Raw genomic sequence first — 15,413 nt, forward strand, 5'->3', positions numbered from 1 at the left:
GAAAAAGACACATTACCTTCAAAAGAGCAACAATAAGACTAACAAACTTGTAACAAATGATAAAGACAAAAGATAAACAAAAGACAATGAAATAACATTGTGCTTAAAAAAAAAAAAGCGACCTACTTAATATATGCTTTGGAAAAATAGCCTTTAAACATCAAAGAAAAACAAAGGTAAAATCCTTGGTATTACTCATCCTCATGCCCATTCTCCATTGCCTGCCTTGGATTAAGCTGTTTTATCATATTTTACAGTTCAAACTAAACTGTATTTTTTTTAAGCAGTGAAAAATATAGTTAAATTTGAGTATATCTGTAGCATCACAGAAAATGTAAACATTAAAGGAATAAAATGACCACATTCAATAAAGAATCCTGACTTACTTCAGGTACAAATTACCATCTATGTATGCAAAATCTATATATATAAAAAGCCAGTGAACAGAACACCAGAACGACTGGTCTCTATAACACCCACTGGGACCAGTGAACTGGCCCAATCAAGGGGTGGGGCCGACCGGCCAACCTCTTGTGGCCCTGCCCTGCTCCCAATAACCCCCCACCCCAAAAGGGGGCAGGGCCAGTGGCCAACCGCCTGCAGCCCCCCCAGCCAGCCCCGCCCCCGATGGGCCTCCACCACCCCAACTGGCCCACAGTCCCTCCCCCCCATCAGCTCTGCCCCTGATTGGCCCCCCCACTCTGATCAGGGGGAGGACCTGCTGGCCAACCACCTATGGCCCCTCCCCCAGGCCATTGGCCCCCTATCAGCCTCCCCCCCATTTGGGGATGGGGCCAGCTGGCCCACTACCCCCAGCCCCTCCCCACGGCTGGCCCCATCCCAGATCAGCCCCCACCATCCTGATCAGCCCACAGCGCCTCCCCCCAGACAGCTTCATCCCCTATCACCCCCACCCACACCAATCAGGAGTGCGGCTGATTGGCTAACCTCTCACAGCCCCTCCCCCGGCCGCTGACCCCCAATTGGCACCCCCCACCCCATTCAGGGGTGGGGCCGGCCAGCCCCCCACCCACAGCCCCTACCCACGGCAAGCCCCACCCCAAATCAGCCCCCCACCCCAATCGGGGGCAGGGCCTGCTGGCCAATCGCCTGCAGCCCCTCCCCTCAGCTGACTCGGTCCTGATCTGCCCCGAATGGGGCTGGGCCAGCCAGACCCCACCCATGCAAGAATTTGTGCACTGGGCCTCTAGTAAGATTATAATCAAGTCAATTCCTTCTGCAAGAACCTCATCATCTCTGAAATAGGAATATGTTCCTGTTCATATTCAATATATTCATTTATCCCAATGTTTATAGAGATTTAACTCACATTGTTTCTCATCTAACCTATAGATCATTCTAGATACTATTCAGTGGGCATAGACTTCATGTAATATCAAGTAAACATACATATTTCCTCACAGTAGTTTTCTTCTGTGACCTCTGAGTTCACTTACCCTTTCTTCTGATATATTTTCAGATTTAGATCTTAAAGGTACTGTGCCCTCATTTTTGTTTATTGGTTTTGTTTTGTTTTCCTCCTCTTCTTCTGATCACTCTACCTCTTAAATACTCTAAACATAAAATCTATACATGGCTCTTTTGTAAGACCTTTACTGATCTCATACAAAGTTGACTGAAGTTTTGTCCATCTACTTTTACTGTTTCATTATCCACAACATTGATGATTTTCTTTTGTACAATATGCCAAATCCTTCATGCATCCTAGATACTTCCAACCAATAGCTTATTTCCACATGGGAAAACCAACACCATAACTAAGTTATCTAAGCTATTCTTCAAGGATACAAGAGGAAGAAGAAGGGGAATTCACATCATTAAGTGGGTCAGTGAAAGGCATTTGGACTCAGTCATGCAGTACTCTTCTCATTCACTCAGCCTGAGAAAAAGAAAGAAACCTGCCCAAGGTCTCACAATCTGTAACTGAAAAAAAAGTCAAACAGGTCATCTTCCTCAATAGCCCACATACTTGGTCCATATTCACTACCCGAGAAGTGTTCTCCTGTATAAATTATGCTTTGCCTATCAACAGCACAGAAACTTCCAGATAAACATGACAAATTGAATATACCTATTTATCTCCACTTTCTCCAGAATGACAATTAAAAGGGGAAAATAGGGGGTTGCTAATCCACAAGGACAAAGAACAGAAGCCATAATAGTAATAATGTTACCAGAAAGTGGGCCTGGCCCCAAGCGGTCTTCCTAGAGCCCCTCAGTAGTGTGTGGCTTCCTGGCTTCGTGCAGGCAAGAATTCACAATAGGAGTCCAGGTGATTTTTAGAGGACATTTATTAAAGCTGGGGACAATAAAACAAGGAATGGCCTAGGATAGAAGCAGCAATAGGAGAGGGACTAGGTGGGGAAATGAGTCTAAGCTAGCCTGCTTTGGCTCATTAAAAAGTCAAAGAAGCCCTAACCAGTTTGGCTCAGTGGATAGAGTGTCGGCCTGAGGACTGAAGGGTCCCAGGTTCAATTCCAGTCAAGGGTGCATGTCCGGGTTGCAGACTCGATCCCCAGTAAGGGGTGTGCAGTTGGCAGCCAATGATTCTCTCTCATCACTGATGTTTCTATCTCTCTCTCCCTCTCCTTTCCTCTCTCTGAAATCAATAAAAAATTTAAAAAATTAAAAATAAAAAAGTCAGAGAAGCCCTACCCGGTTTAGCTCAGTGGATAAAGCATCCATCCGCCCATGGACTGAAGGGTCGCAGATTTGATTCTGGTCAAGTTGCAGACTCCCTGGCCCGGGTCGGGGCAGTGTAGGAGGCAACCAATCAATGAGTCTCTCTCTCTCTCTCTCTCTCTCTCTCTCTCTCTCTCTCTCTCTCTCTCTCTCCCCCACTCCCTTCTACTCTCTCTAAAAATCAATGGGAAAAATATCCTTGGGTGAGGATTAACAAAAAAAAAAACAAAACAACAAGACAAAGAGAAGAGATAATGCAGAGAAAAAAAAAGGTTAACTATGATTCATTTCTTCAGCTGTGTAAGAGAAGCTGTTAAAGAATGAGCAGATATTGAAAAGGAATATGCAAACAGTAAAAAAGAAGTCGTGGAAACTAGGGTTAGAAAATAAGTTACATATATCATCCAGAAATTTAGAATAAAAAGACAAATTTTTTTTAATTTAGATGATTAATTCAAAATCTGAGTATAACCAAAATTCTAGCAAAAAAATAACAAAAAAGGAGGAAATTAATTATCAAAGAAATAATATGTTTCCCCAGAAGCAAAAGACATGAGTTTTCAAATTGAAAGGAAAGTCTCCAAGAAAATACATAAAAAAGACCCATCCTAAAGCACATCATAATGAAGTTTCAGAATACCAGAAATAAAGAGTAAATCTAAAAAACCTTCAAAGACAAAAGAATGAATCAAAAAATCAAAACAGCACCCTATGTGTCAACAGCAACATTGAAAACCAGCAGACAATGGAGTACTGCCTGAAAATACTGAGGGAAAATGGTTTCAACTTAGTCTTATAAACATTTTCAGACATATAAAGACTCAAAATAAAAAATGCACCTTTTCAAAGGAAGGTAATGAAAACTATGCTCTGCCAAAAAAAAAGTAAACAGAAAAGATAACATGAAAGCCGAATCCAATATAAAAAAGACAGAGGGAATTCCCATTATCGAAAAAGTAAAGGGAATCTACACTAATAAAAGAGAAATATGCAAATTGACCGTACCTCGCGACACCCACAAGCCCATCAGGTGTGAGTATGCAAATTAACCCAACAAAGGTGGCGTTTTAATTTGCATACACAGGTGCAGAGAAGCCAGGCGGGATGGGATGCCTGCTATGAGGGGGAGGGCGGGGGGTGGAGGAAGCTACAGGAGCGGCGCTCTGGCCAGAGCAGAGAAGACTGAAGGCTCCGACTACAGCAAACACTGAAGGCTCTGGCCGGAGCCAATACTGAAGGCTCTGGCCAGAGCAAAGACGGAAGGCGGCAGCCAGAGCAAAGGACTGGGTCCCGGGTGCCCTAGGAAAACCAGTGCCAGCAGCCAGGAGAAGGAAGGCCTATTGCACAAATCTTCGTGCAACGGGCCTCTAGTGAAGAGACTAAAAAGACAAGCCTTGACTTGGAGGAAGTATTTGCAAAATACATATCTGGTGAAGAACTATTATTTAAAATATACAAAAGAACTTTTAAAACTCAACCAGAAAAATAATAAGCCAACAGGGAAATGCAAATTAAAATAACAATGAGATACCACTACAAACCTAATTAGAATGAGCAGAATACTAACAATACCAAATGCTGGTGAAGCAATATTGTGGTGGGAATGTAAAATGGCACACAAGCAGTGCTTGTGTGGTTCAGTTGGCTGAGTGTTCTCCCATGCACCAAAGGGCCTTGGGTTAAGACTCCTGGCCAGGGCACATGCCCAGGTTGCAGGTTCCACCCCAGTCGGGTGTGTGTGGGAGGCAACAGATGGATGTTTTGCTCTATCCCTCTCCCTTCTTCTCTAAAATCAATAAAAAAATAATCCTATATAATAAAAGGTTAATATGCAAATTGACTGAATGGCAGAATGACTGGTCATTATGACACACACTGACCACCAGGGGGCAGATGCTCAACACATGAGGAGTGCCGCTCAGCCAGAAGCCGGGCTCACGGCTGGCGAGTGCATCGGTGGTGGCGGGAGCTTCTCCCGCCTCTGCGGCACTAAAGATGTCCAACTGCGGGGAGCGGGCCTAAGCCATAAATTGGACATCACCCGAGGGCTCCCGGGCTGCAAGAGGGCACAGGCCGGATTGAGGGACTCCCCCCACCCCTCACCCCTGCTGAGTGCATGATTTTCATGCACCGGGCCTCTAGTAAAAGTAATAAAATGGCACAATCACTTTGGAAGATAGTTTAGGGGTTTCTTACAAAATTAAATATAGCCTTTCCATACAACCCAGCAATTACACTACTTGGTATTTACCCAAAATAATTTGAAAACTTATGTCCACACAAAAAATCTACACAAAGGTGTATACAGCAGCTATATTCAAAACTAGGGGCCCAAGCACGAATTCATGCACCTTAAAAGGAACTGTGGGCCGAGAGGCTGCAGTAGGTACAGGGGCAGGTCTCAGCCCATCCTCTGCACCCCCGCCCAGCCCTTCCCGCCGCAGCCCCGGTCCGGTCTGCCGACAGCCCCGCTCCCACCGCCGCTCCCACACGCTGATGGCGCCAGCCCCGCTCGCACCCGCTGAAGGCACCGGCCCCAATCGCTGAAGGCATGGAGAGATTAGGGCCAGTGTCAGCAGCGGGTGCAAGCAGGGCCGGCGCAGTCAGCGGGTGCGAGGGGGGCCAGTGCTGGTCGTGGGTACAAGCAGCAGCTCGTGCTAGCAGCAGGTGTGAGCAGGGCCATCGCCAACAGCAGGTACTAGTGGTGGCTGCCGGCCCCGATCTTCCCTCAGGAGCAGGGGGAGGTGGAGAAACCCTGAGGGGCAATCGGGGCCAGCAGCCGCTGCTTGCACCCGCTGATGGCACCAAGCGATCGGGGCGGGGCTGGGCACCGGTAGTGGGTGTGGACAGCAGCTCCGGTGCCAGCAGCGGGTGCAAGCAGGGCCGGCACCAGCAGCAGGTGCGACAGGCAGGACTGCGGTGCACGGGAGCAAAGAATTTTCAGTAACCACCAGAGACTCGCCCTAATGACAGCGACCGATACCCCGCATTGTTCTGGCGCCCCCGCTCACCTGCTCCACCATCCCGCCGTGGCCAACGCCCGCCATGTTCCGCGCATGCCCCCTGGTGGTCAGCACACATAGCGACTGGTTATTCCATTGTTCCACCGTTCGGTCTATTTGCATATTAGCCTTTTATTATATAGGATTGCCAGAACTTGGAAGCAACCAGATGTCCTTCAGCAGTTATACAGTTATATAAACTGGTACATCCAGATAATGTAATATTCATTCAGTGCTAAAAAGAAATGAGCTATCAAGCCATGAAAAGACATGTTGGAACCTTAAGTGTATATTATTAAGTGAAAGAAGCCAATCTGAAAAAGCTACACACTGTATGGCTCCAACTATATGACATTCTGGAAAAGGCAAAACTATGTATGAAAAGAGCACACATATCCGTAGTTGGGGTGTGGGGGTGGGGGAGGAATAAGCAGAACACAGAGGAATTTTAGGGCAGGGAAACTATACTGTAAGATACTGTAATGGTGAATACATATCACTACACATTGTAGAAATCAATAAAATGTTTATCAACCATGAACCCTAATGTATAAACTATGAATTCTGGGTAATAAGCTGTGACAGTGTAGGTTCACTGATTGTAAGAAATGTATCGCTCTCATGAGGGATGTGATAACAGGGTCGACTATGCATGTATGGGGATATAGAATATATAAAAATTTTCTGTGTAATCCTCTCTATTTTGCTGTGAAATTAAAACTTCTCTAAAAAATAATGTCTACTTTTTAAAAAGCAAAGGGAATAGTCACAAAATATTTATCTGACATACATATTCATGTTTCCAGAATAAAGAACTTCAATTCAAAAATTAAACACAACCCCCTTTTTTTTAAATGGGTAAGAGATTTAAACAGAATTTCACAGAATATAATTCAAATAGCTAATGAGTACTTTTTAAAGTGCTTGACATCATTAACTAACAGAAAAATTAAAAACATACCCACACTGAGACTTCTGGATTAGCATGTAAGGAGCTTAGATGTTACCACTCCATCCTAACAAGTAAAACACTGAACGAAGAAAAAGCAACAATTTTTCTTTGATCCATCAAAGAAATGAGGTCACAGGGTAAACTGCTCCCCCAAAAAGTAGAGACAGACAGGTGGGTACTGGAGTAGAAACCTATGTTGGAACCAGTGTTGTGTCCTTTGAAACCCAAAAGTTTTAAATGTTGATGAAATCCAATTTGTCAATTATTGTTCTGGTTGCTTATACTTTAGGGCATCATATCTAAAAAACTATTGGCTAATTCAAGGTTACAAAGTATATTCCTTTGTTTTCCTCTTAGAATGTTATAGTTTTAGCTCTTGCATTTAGGTTTATGATCCATTCTGGGTTAATTTTGCATATGGTGTAGGGATCTAACTTCATTTTTTGCATTATGGATTTCCAGTTGTTTCAGCACCCTTTGTTGAAAAGACTATTCTTTCTAAACAGAATATATGAGTATCCTTATCAAATATTGGTTTACATAAATGTAATGGTTTAGTCCTGGACTCTCAGTTCTATTCCATTGATCTATACTTCCATCCTTATGCCAGTTCCTCATTATCTTGACTACAATAACTTTGTAGTAAGTTTTTATATCGGGAAGTGAATTCTCCAAACTTTGTTCTTCTTTCTTGGACTTTTTTTTTTTTTTCTATTGTGGATCACTTGCATTTCCCTATCAAATTTAGGATTATTTGGCAATCTTCAAAGAAACCTGCTGGAATGTTGATAGGGATTGTGTTTAGTCTAGAGATTAAATTTTTTTAAATTAGTTTCCTCTTGGTACATGGGAGGATGCTCAACCAACTGAGTCGGCCAGGGCTAGAGATCAATTTTGAGTGTTCTGATCTATAAACATGGAACATCTTTCCATTTATTTAGGCCTTTATTTAAATTGTGTTATGTAGTTTTCAGTACATAGTTTTGCACTTCTTTGGTTATTTTATTCTTTTTGCTGCCACTGTTAAATGTAAGTGTTGTTTTTGCTAGTTTATAGAAATACTAGTGGCCCGGTGCACGAAATTCGTGTGTGGGGGGGGGATGTCCCTCAGCCTGGCCTGCACCATCTCCAATCTGGGACCCCTTGGGGGATGTCCGACTACCAGTGATCGGACCTAAACTGGCAGTCAGTCATCCCTCTCGGGACCACTGGCTCCTAACTGCTCACCTGCCTGCGGGCCTGCTCACCCCCAACTGCCCGCCCCCCCCCCCCCCGCTGGCCTGACCTCCCCCAACTGTCCCCCACTGGCCTGATCGCCCCCAACTGCCCCCCCTGCCAGCACATTCACCCCCAACTGCCCCCCTCACCCCCCCCCCACGCTGGCCTGTTTGCCCCTAACTGCCTCTGCCTAGGCCCCGCCACCATGGCTTTGTCCGGAAGGACATCTGGAAGGTATCCCAGAAGGTCTCCAGGTCTAATTAGCATATTACCCTTTTATTAGTATAAATGGTCACTGATTGAGATTTTTCTTCTTTTTTAACCCTTTGCACTTGCTTGCTTTTTTCCTCGATTCCTTTATTCTAATGCTAACCGTGTCGAGTCACACTCGACATCCGAGTGCAAAAGGTTAATGTAGGTGTTTCCAGGTATAAATTTCCTCTTAAGCATTTCTTTGGCCATACCCCATAAGTTTGATATGCTACATATTTATTTTCATTGTTGGAGAGTGTTTTCTAATATCCTTGTGATTTCTTCTTTACTTCACTGGTTATTTATAAGTATGTTGCTAAATTTACACCTATTTGTAAATCTCTCAGATTTTCTTTAGTTATTGATTCTACTTTCATTTCATTATGGTCAAAGAATATATTTAGTACAATACCTTTTAAATGTATTGAAACTTATTTAATGGTGTAACATATGGTCCATGCTAGAAAATATTTTATGTGCACTTGAGAAGAATGTGAATTCTGCGACTGTGTGAAGTGTTCTATAGATATCCACGAAGTCCTATTGATTTATAGTATTATTCACATCTTCTATTTTGTTGATCATCTGCCTAGTTGTTCTACCCATTACTAAAAGTATTTATGAATTATTTTTGTTGAATTGTCTATTCCTCCCTTCATTTTTTTTTTCAGTTTTTGCTCCATGTATTTTGGGACTCCCCTAGTAGGTTTATAAGTGTTATGTCTTCCTAATAGATTGACTCTTTTATCATTATAAAATGTCCTTTATCTCCAGTAATTTCTGTCTTATAATCTATATTATCTGATATTAGTATAGCTTTTCCAGCTCTCTTTTGGATACTCGTTGCACGCTTTACCTTTTCCTATCCTTTTACTTCCAACCTATTTGTGGTTAAATCTAAAATATGTCCCTTGTAAACTGCATATAGTTGGATCATCATTGAAATTTTACATTACAAAAAGTTTTTTAAAAATACTAGTAAAATCAAAATATATAGACATATTCATCTCTGAAATTGAAGAAACTACTGCAAAGATAAAATATTCAAGAATATTTGGAGGGCGGGGAAGCACAAACCAATAACAAGGGAAAACTAGTCCCACCAGATAATATAACAGACTATAAAGTATTGTAACTAAAATATTAATGGTATTTGCAAGAGAACAGATAAATACATTAATGGAAAAGAATAGAACCCAGACAAAGACTTACGTATGTATGTGTGTATGTATATGTGCTTGTGTATAATTTTAAATCAATAAGAAAAGGATAGAGTCCTCAGTAAAAGGTATTATGACTAGTGGCTTTCATTAGAAAGAAAATTATATTATCTCCCACACTTAAAACTAAAATGCAATTGCTTTACACGACACTAAAATTACCGTATTTTCCAGCATTTAAGATGACTTTTTAACCCAGGAAAATCTTATACGCCCAGTCGTCTTATACGCCGGAAAATACGATATATACCACTTAAGGATAGGTATTGCCAGATAAAACTAATACCGTATTTTCCGGCGTACAAGACAACTGGGTGTATAAGATTTTCCTGGGTTAAAAAGTCGTCTTATACACCAGAAAATATGGTACTACAAAATGGCCCTGGCCAAGTAGTTCACTTGGTTAGAGCATCATCCTGATATGCCAAGGTTACATGTTTAATCCCCAGTACAGGCACATATAAGAAACAACCAATAAATACATGAATAAAGGGAAAAATAAATAGATGTTTCTCTTTCACTCTCCCCCTTCATCTCTCTCTCTAAAAATAAATCAATAAATAAAAATTACTATAAAATGATATAAAATATATATAAAAGCCTAAGCAACCGTTATGACCAAACGACCAGAACAATGGTCGACCAATTGCTATGATGTGCACTGACCACCAGGGAGCAGATGCTCAATGCAGGAGCTGCCCCCTGGTAGTCAGTGCACTCCCACAGCCAACCTCTCACAACCCTTCCCCCCAGCCAGCCAACCTCCCGCAGACCCTCCCTCCCACCTGGCTGGCCCCCCAGAAAGGCCTCGATCCCTGGCCAGGCTGAGGGCCCCCACCCGTGCACGAATTCGTGCACCGGGCCTCCAGTCCTATAATAATAAGATAGGGGAGAATTTTCTAGGTAATAGACAAAAGCCAGTTTTTAAAGAAGCTGTGTGTGTGTGTGTGCGCGCGGGTGTGCGTGTGTGTTTATTGATTTTAGAGAGAGGAAAGAAAGAGAGAGGGAGGGAGGGAGGAAGAGAAACATCTAAATGAGAGAGAAACATTGATCAGTTGCCGGATCAACAGGGGATCAAACCCAAAACCTGGTTATGCATCCTGACCAGAAATTGAACCCACCACCTTTTGGTGTACAGATAACACTCCAACCAACTGAGCCACACCAGCCAGGGCCAAAAGCCAGTTTTTAAATATCTGTATGATAAAAGACATCATATGAGGTCTGGCACATTATAAAAGCTTGTTCTTCCTTATTCCAACTTAAGTTGATATTATATTAAATGAAGAATTAGAAGCTATAGTGAGGAATAGCAGGATTCTTGTATTTTGGCTCATTAAAAAAAACTACTTTATAATGCAATTCTACCACCTCTAAAGTGAGAACTTCTTTCTCCTCATCCCTCACCCACTATATATTTTCCATGTTTCAAGTGCCAGTTGTTCTGAAGATGGCAGGTAAAGTGGCAAAGCAGCCAGGATTGGCACCAGCTTAACAGCAAAACATAACCAAAAGTAGTTTACCTTTTATTCTACCCATTAAGAACTTTTGCCCCAAAACATCTTTTTAAGAATTTTATCCCAAGTTTTTGAACAAAGATCATATCTGAAATAGAATCTACAAAAAAAAAAAAACAAACACTTCAGAATAAACATTGTTAAGGATAAAAATAAATCAGATAAAGATTAAAGTGTTCGAAGTCTTGCTAATGCCAATATTTTTATTTTTGAGTACTGTTTAGACCAAAAATCTTTCACAGTTCAGAAAGCACCTTTAAAAAGTACATTTAGACACATTTACTTTCTTGTAGATTTTTAGATTAACAAGATTTTGACCTTTAGAAGGATTTAAAAAACTAAAAAGGCAATCCAAAATTACACAATGAAATGTGCCTTCCAATCTAATCTAAAGAGAGAATAAAAAATGCTTTGGAATGTGAAAGTAACCACTAGCTTTAGTCAAATGAATAAAGACAATGTTACAATTGCAAGATCTTTCTACTCCTATTTTAATCAGTCTTTCTCTGGTTTTATCAATTTAATAGGAAAATTAATGTTTAAAGCTAGAACACTGATGAAAGTTTTCTTCAGCAAGATCTGCCTTTTGCATTAATTCTACAACACCCAACTTTAATTCATCTGTGAATTAAAATAAAAATAGGTATTAACCTAAAAACAACACAACAGATCAGGACACTACAAGGAATAAATAAGGCAGCTTCCCTGCTATCAAAAAAACAAGCCCAGCCCTCACAAATCTTGTTTTGATATGAAAATTTCAACATATTGCTCATAAAAATGCACAATACTCTTAAAAATCAAGTTTCTCTTACACATAAAGCATGTGAATAAAAAGACTTCTGAAATATTCTTTTCAAATTCTATAAAAACCTACTTAGTAATGGGATTATAGAAAAACTGTAAAACTTAGGATGTAAATGATGAGGCCTTTATTTCTTGGCATTCCTCCCTCTATTGATAATCTAATCTAGTCCCAAAAATATATGCAAAATATTGGAGTTCTATTAATTTTGGTTTTTCTTCCCAATAATAATTGGAATACTGGAAATAACTCTTGAAAAATCTCAAATATCTTAATTAAAATAAAATATTATATTCAAATTTAACAAAACTTCACTATAATATTCCATATAACTTAATATCTTTCCCTTTTATTTTATATTCAATGATTACTTTATATAAAAAAACACAAAGATATGCTCTGGCCTATGTGGCTCAGTTGTTTGAGCATCATCTCCTGCAAGGGAAGGTCGAAGGTGTCAGCTTCCATCCCAGGTCAGGGTGGGTGTGTGAGGCAACCAATCAATGTGTCTTTCTTTCTCTTTCTCTCTCTCCTCCTTCCCCCCCCCCTCTAAATTCAATAAAATAAAATAAAAGATATCATATGGTTTGTGATCAACACCAGTGGCTAGAAGTTCTCCAAGTCACTTCTCTCAACTTTCTTTTTAAAGTGAAATTTAAAATGTGGAATAAACTGCACACAACGCCACTTTCTCTAGGAGAAAAAGGCTGTGATTACTGCATTTAAAAAAACAAAACACCAAATAGCTGATTCATATTAATAAAAATTTCACTAAAAGCATAACTTTATAAGGTACGCTTTAAAAATTACTTCATTTGCTACACAATCCTGAAATCTAACCTGTAAAGCTGTCCTACACAATCCATCAGTGTCTCCTGAGTCCTTCAATTCACGCAGAACGTGAGAGTTTCAAAAGCGAATACCAACAGCAATCAAACCAGGTGCAGCTTGTTACAAGCAACAGCCCTGAATTCCAAATAAAATTAATAACAAGACACTGGCCAGATAAGTCAACTGGTTAGATTCGCCAGGGTTGTGGGCTCAATCTCCATCCCCCACCCCCACGCCCACCCCCACCACGTCAAGGCACATACAAGAATCAACCAATGAATGTATAAGCAATTGGAAAAATTAAGTGCTGTTTCTCTAGCTCTTCCCCCCTTCCTCTCTCTCAAATTAATTTAAAAAATGTTTTATTAACAAAACGAAAGTCAAAGCCACAAAGTGTTCTTAAATTTTCTCTTAGAAGTAGGAGTTCCTTAGTTTTACAACAGTTTGCTTTTCACTGAAAAGAAGCACGGGAAATCTAATTAACAGTGATAAGGATGAGAACAGTTAGTTCCCAGGCAGAGGATGCAAGAAATTGACAACGCAGGCCTGACCTAGAGACCTCTCTTTCTCTCTCTCCCCTCCTCCCTTCCTCTCTCCCTCTCTCTCTCTCTCTCTCTCTCTCTCTCTCTCTCTCTCTCTCTCACACACACACACACACACACACACACACACCAATGCTCTGGGGACGCTTTCAAGAAATGTCACTGCCTAACGGAAGTTTTAAGGCCTTATTTTTTTTTAAGGCCTAAGGACAACCCTACGCCTGTAAATACGCTGTAAAATACAATCTAGCGAACTCCATTCTCCAAAACAATTCAAGAGTTTCCTACGATGCCCGAAACGGAAAGAGCCTGTTCTCTGTCTGGCCACCCTCAGGACGGCCGCCTCTCGCACAGGAGGGAGGGCAGCCCACGGGAATCGGAGTGCCACCTCGCCCGCTGATGTGACAGATCCGCTGGGAGCATCCCACCGTGATCCCGGGCCCTCCCGGGCCAGCGCGGCTGGAAGGGGAACGTAAATGCAACCTTCAGAGCCTACTTCCGTTCTCAAAACAGAAAGGCACTGTTTCTCCTGCTCCTCACCCCTCAATCCAATACCTCTCGACAGCACTACCCTCTTCAAAAAGCTTAAGTGGAAAGCAAAGCAGATGGTTTCGGACCGAGCCCACAGAACGTGGTTGGTCAAAGCGCCCCCACCCCCGACTCCGGTGCAAATCACCCGCCAGCGCCTTCCCGAGAGCCCCTCTGGCTGGGGATTCTCACGCAACAGAAATCGACGTTCCAGTTCGACCCCCGGTTCCCCCCCCCCCCCCCACCATCACCCCCCCACCCCCCTCCCCTCCACCACTTCCTCCACGGGGTAAGGAGAGTGGAAAAGCGCAAAGAGGAACTAAGTGAACTGCAAGACGGTGCCCTGCAAGCTCTCTTAAAGAAGGGGTGGGGTGTGGGTGGAAACGAAAAAGGAGCGGAAGGAAGGGGAAAGGATGAGCTACGAGAGGAAGGGGAGGCGAGCGCGCGCCAGAGAAGGGCACGAGTCTTCGTGGACGCCGCTGCACCCCAGTCCCCGGAGCAGAGCGGGTGCGCCCGGCCTCTGGATCGCTACGCCCCGGGCAGAGGGCGAGGAAGGGGGATGAGGAGGCAAGGTCCTCCTCCCGGGCAGCCTCGCAGCTTAGGACGGGTCGTTGGAGCTGCAGTGCCTTCGCCGGATCGAGAGCGGCGACCACGGCCGCTCGCCCCGTCGGAAGGCGCGGGCTGCGGGGCCCTCCGCGCGTTCCGCCCGCCAGCCTTCACGCCCCCACCACCCGGGGAGGCAGCTCCGGCGTGACGCCGGCCCGGCGCTGGGCGGCCGCGCAGGTTACCTGAAACGGGGCGAATCCTTGAGACACTCCTCGAAATCCACCGTCATCTTCATCCTGCCTTTGCCTCCGCCTCGCCTCGCCGGCGGCGCTGGAGGAGCCTAAGGAGCCGCGGGAGCGGCTGCGCTGGGTACCCAGACGGCTACGGCGGGCGCACTAGCGCTGCGCGGAGCTGAGCAGGGCGCCTCGCCGGAGGGTCATAGCAGCCGCGAACACGGCGGCGGCAGCGACGGCTAGTCAGGCCCCAGTCCGGCCCCTCTTCCTCCCACCCCCAGCAGAGCGCCGGCCTCAGGGAAACGGCCCGGGAGTGACAGCCTCCGCCAGCCAGCCACAAACCCAGCGGCCAGGGGGCGGGGCTTCCGGCAGTGCCGCCTGCGGGCGCTCCGGCAACGCACCAGAGCGACGATAGTCCCAGCCAATGAGCAGAGCGACCGTGGGTGCTTTCTTGCTACACGCGTTCCCAGGGGCCAACCGGGATTCGCAGGCGTCGTTAGGCGGACGCACCGGTTGCTAGGAGGCCGACAGCTGAGGCTCCTTGGGAAGGAAGTCACGTGAGTGCGCGCCGCGCTTCCCTCGGAGCCCCGCCCTGCTGAGCTGCCAACGCGGAGGAGCCGCCTCCTGCAGGTCTCGGCGAGGAGAGTTGCTTTTTAAGGCAGCTTTGGCAGAAATCTGAAGAGGTTAGAAGAAATTATAAAAGAAAGATATAGACTGAGCCACCGATTCCTTTCAGTTGAAAGAAACTGAGGGCAGGAAAGGAGCGAGGGTAAAAGTTAATTATAAAAATCCGTCTTTCAATTCTTGGCTTCATTGTTTAATTAATTTAGAAATATCTCCCATGTATATCTGTTTATGTAACCAGAGACTACTTTCTGAAGGAGTTGGTGTTTAGAGTGTGCATCGAAAGATCAGAAGGCTTTAGACAGGTATGAGTGGAAGGGCGTTGAGGGTGGAGGAACTGTTGTCAAAAGCACCGGAGACATGCCTCCTTACCAACCTTTCTCTCGGTAGCCTTCTCCAGCTCTAAGATGAGAGGGTTCTGAAAGTAAGGCTTCCTTACT

General features: G+C 43.9%; 1 protein-coding gene across 3 annotated transcripts in view; it reads right to left on the reverse strand.

Moving 5' to 3' along the window:
- The window catches only part of ACAP2 (ArfGAP with coiled-coil, ankyrin repeat and PH domains 2), a 143,659-nt gene extending 128,965 nt beyond the window's left edge, over positions 1-14,694 (reverse strand). For all 3 annotated transcript variants that reach the window (XM_054713847.1, XM_054713846.1, XM_008151617.3), the window contains exon 1: positions 14,359-14,694. In XM_054713847.1, coding sequence (XP_054569822.1) covers positions 14,359-14,411 — 53 coding nt within the window. In that variant the 5' untranslated portion in view covers positions 14,412-14,694. The remainder of the gene's footprint in view (positions 1-14,358) is intronic.
- Positions 14,695-15,413: the final 719 nt, after the last annotated feature.

Source organism: Eptesicus fuscus, chromosome 3 (genome assembly GCF_027574615.1).
Source record: "Eptesicus fuscus isolate TK198812 chromosome 3, DD_ASM_mEF_20220401, whole genome shotgun sequence".
NCBI lineage: Eukaryota > Metazoa > Chordata > Mammalia > Chiroptera > Vespertilionidae > Eptesicus > Eptesicus fuscus.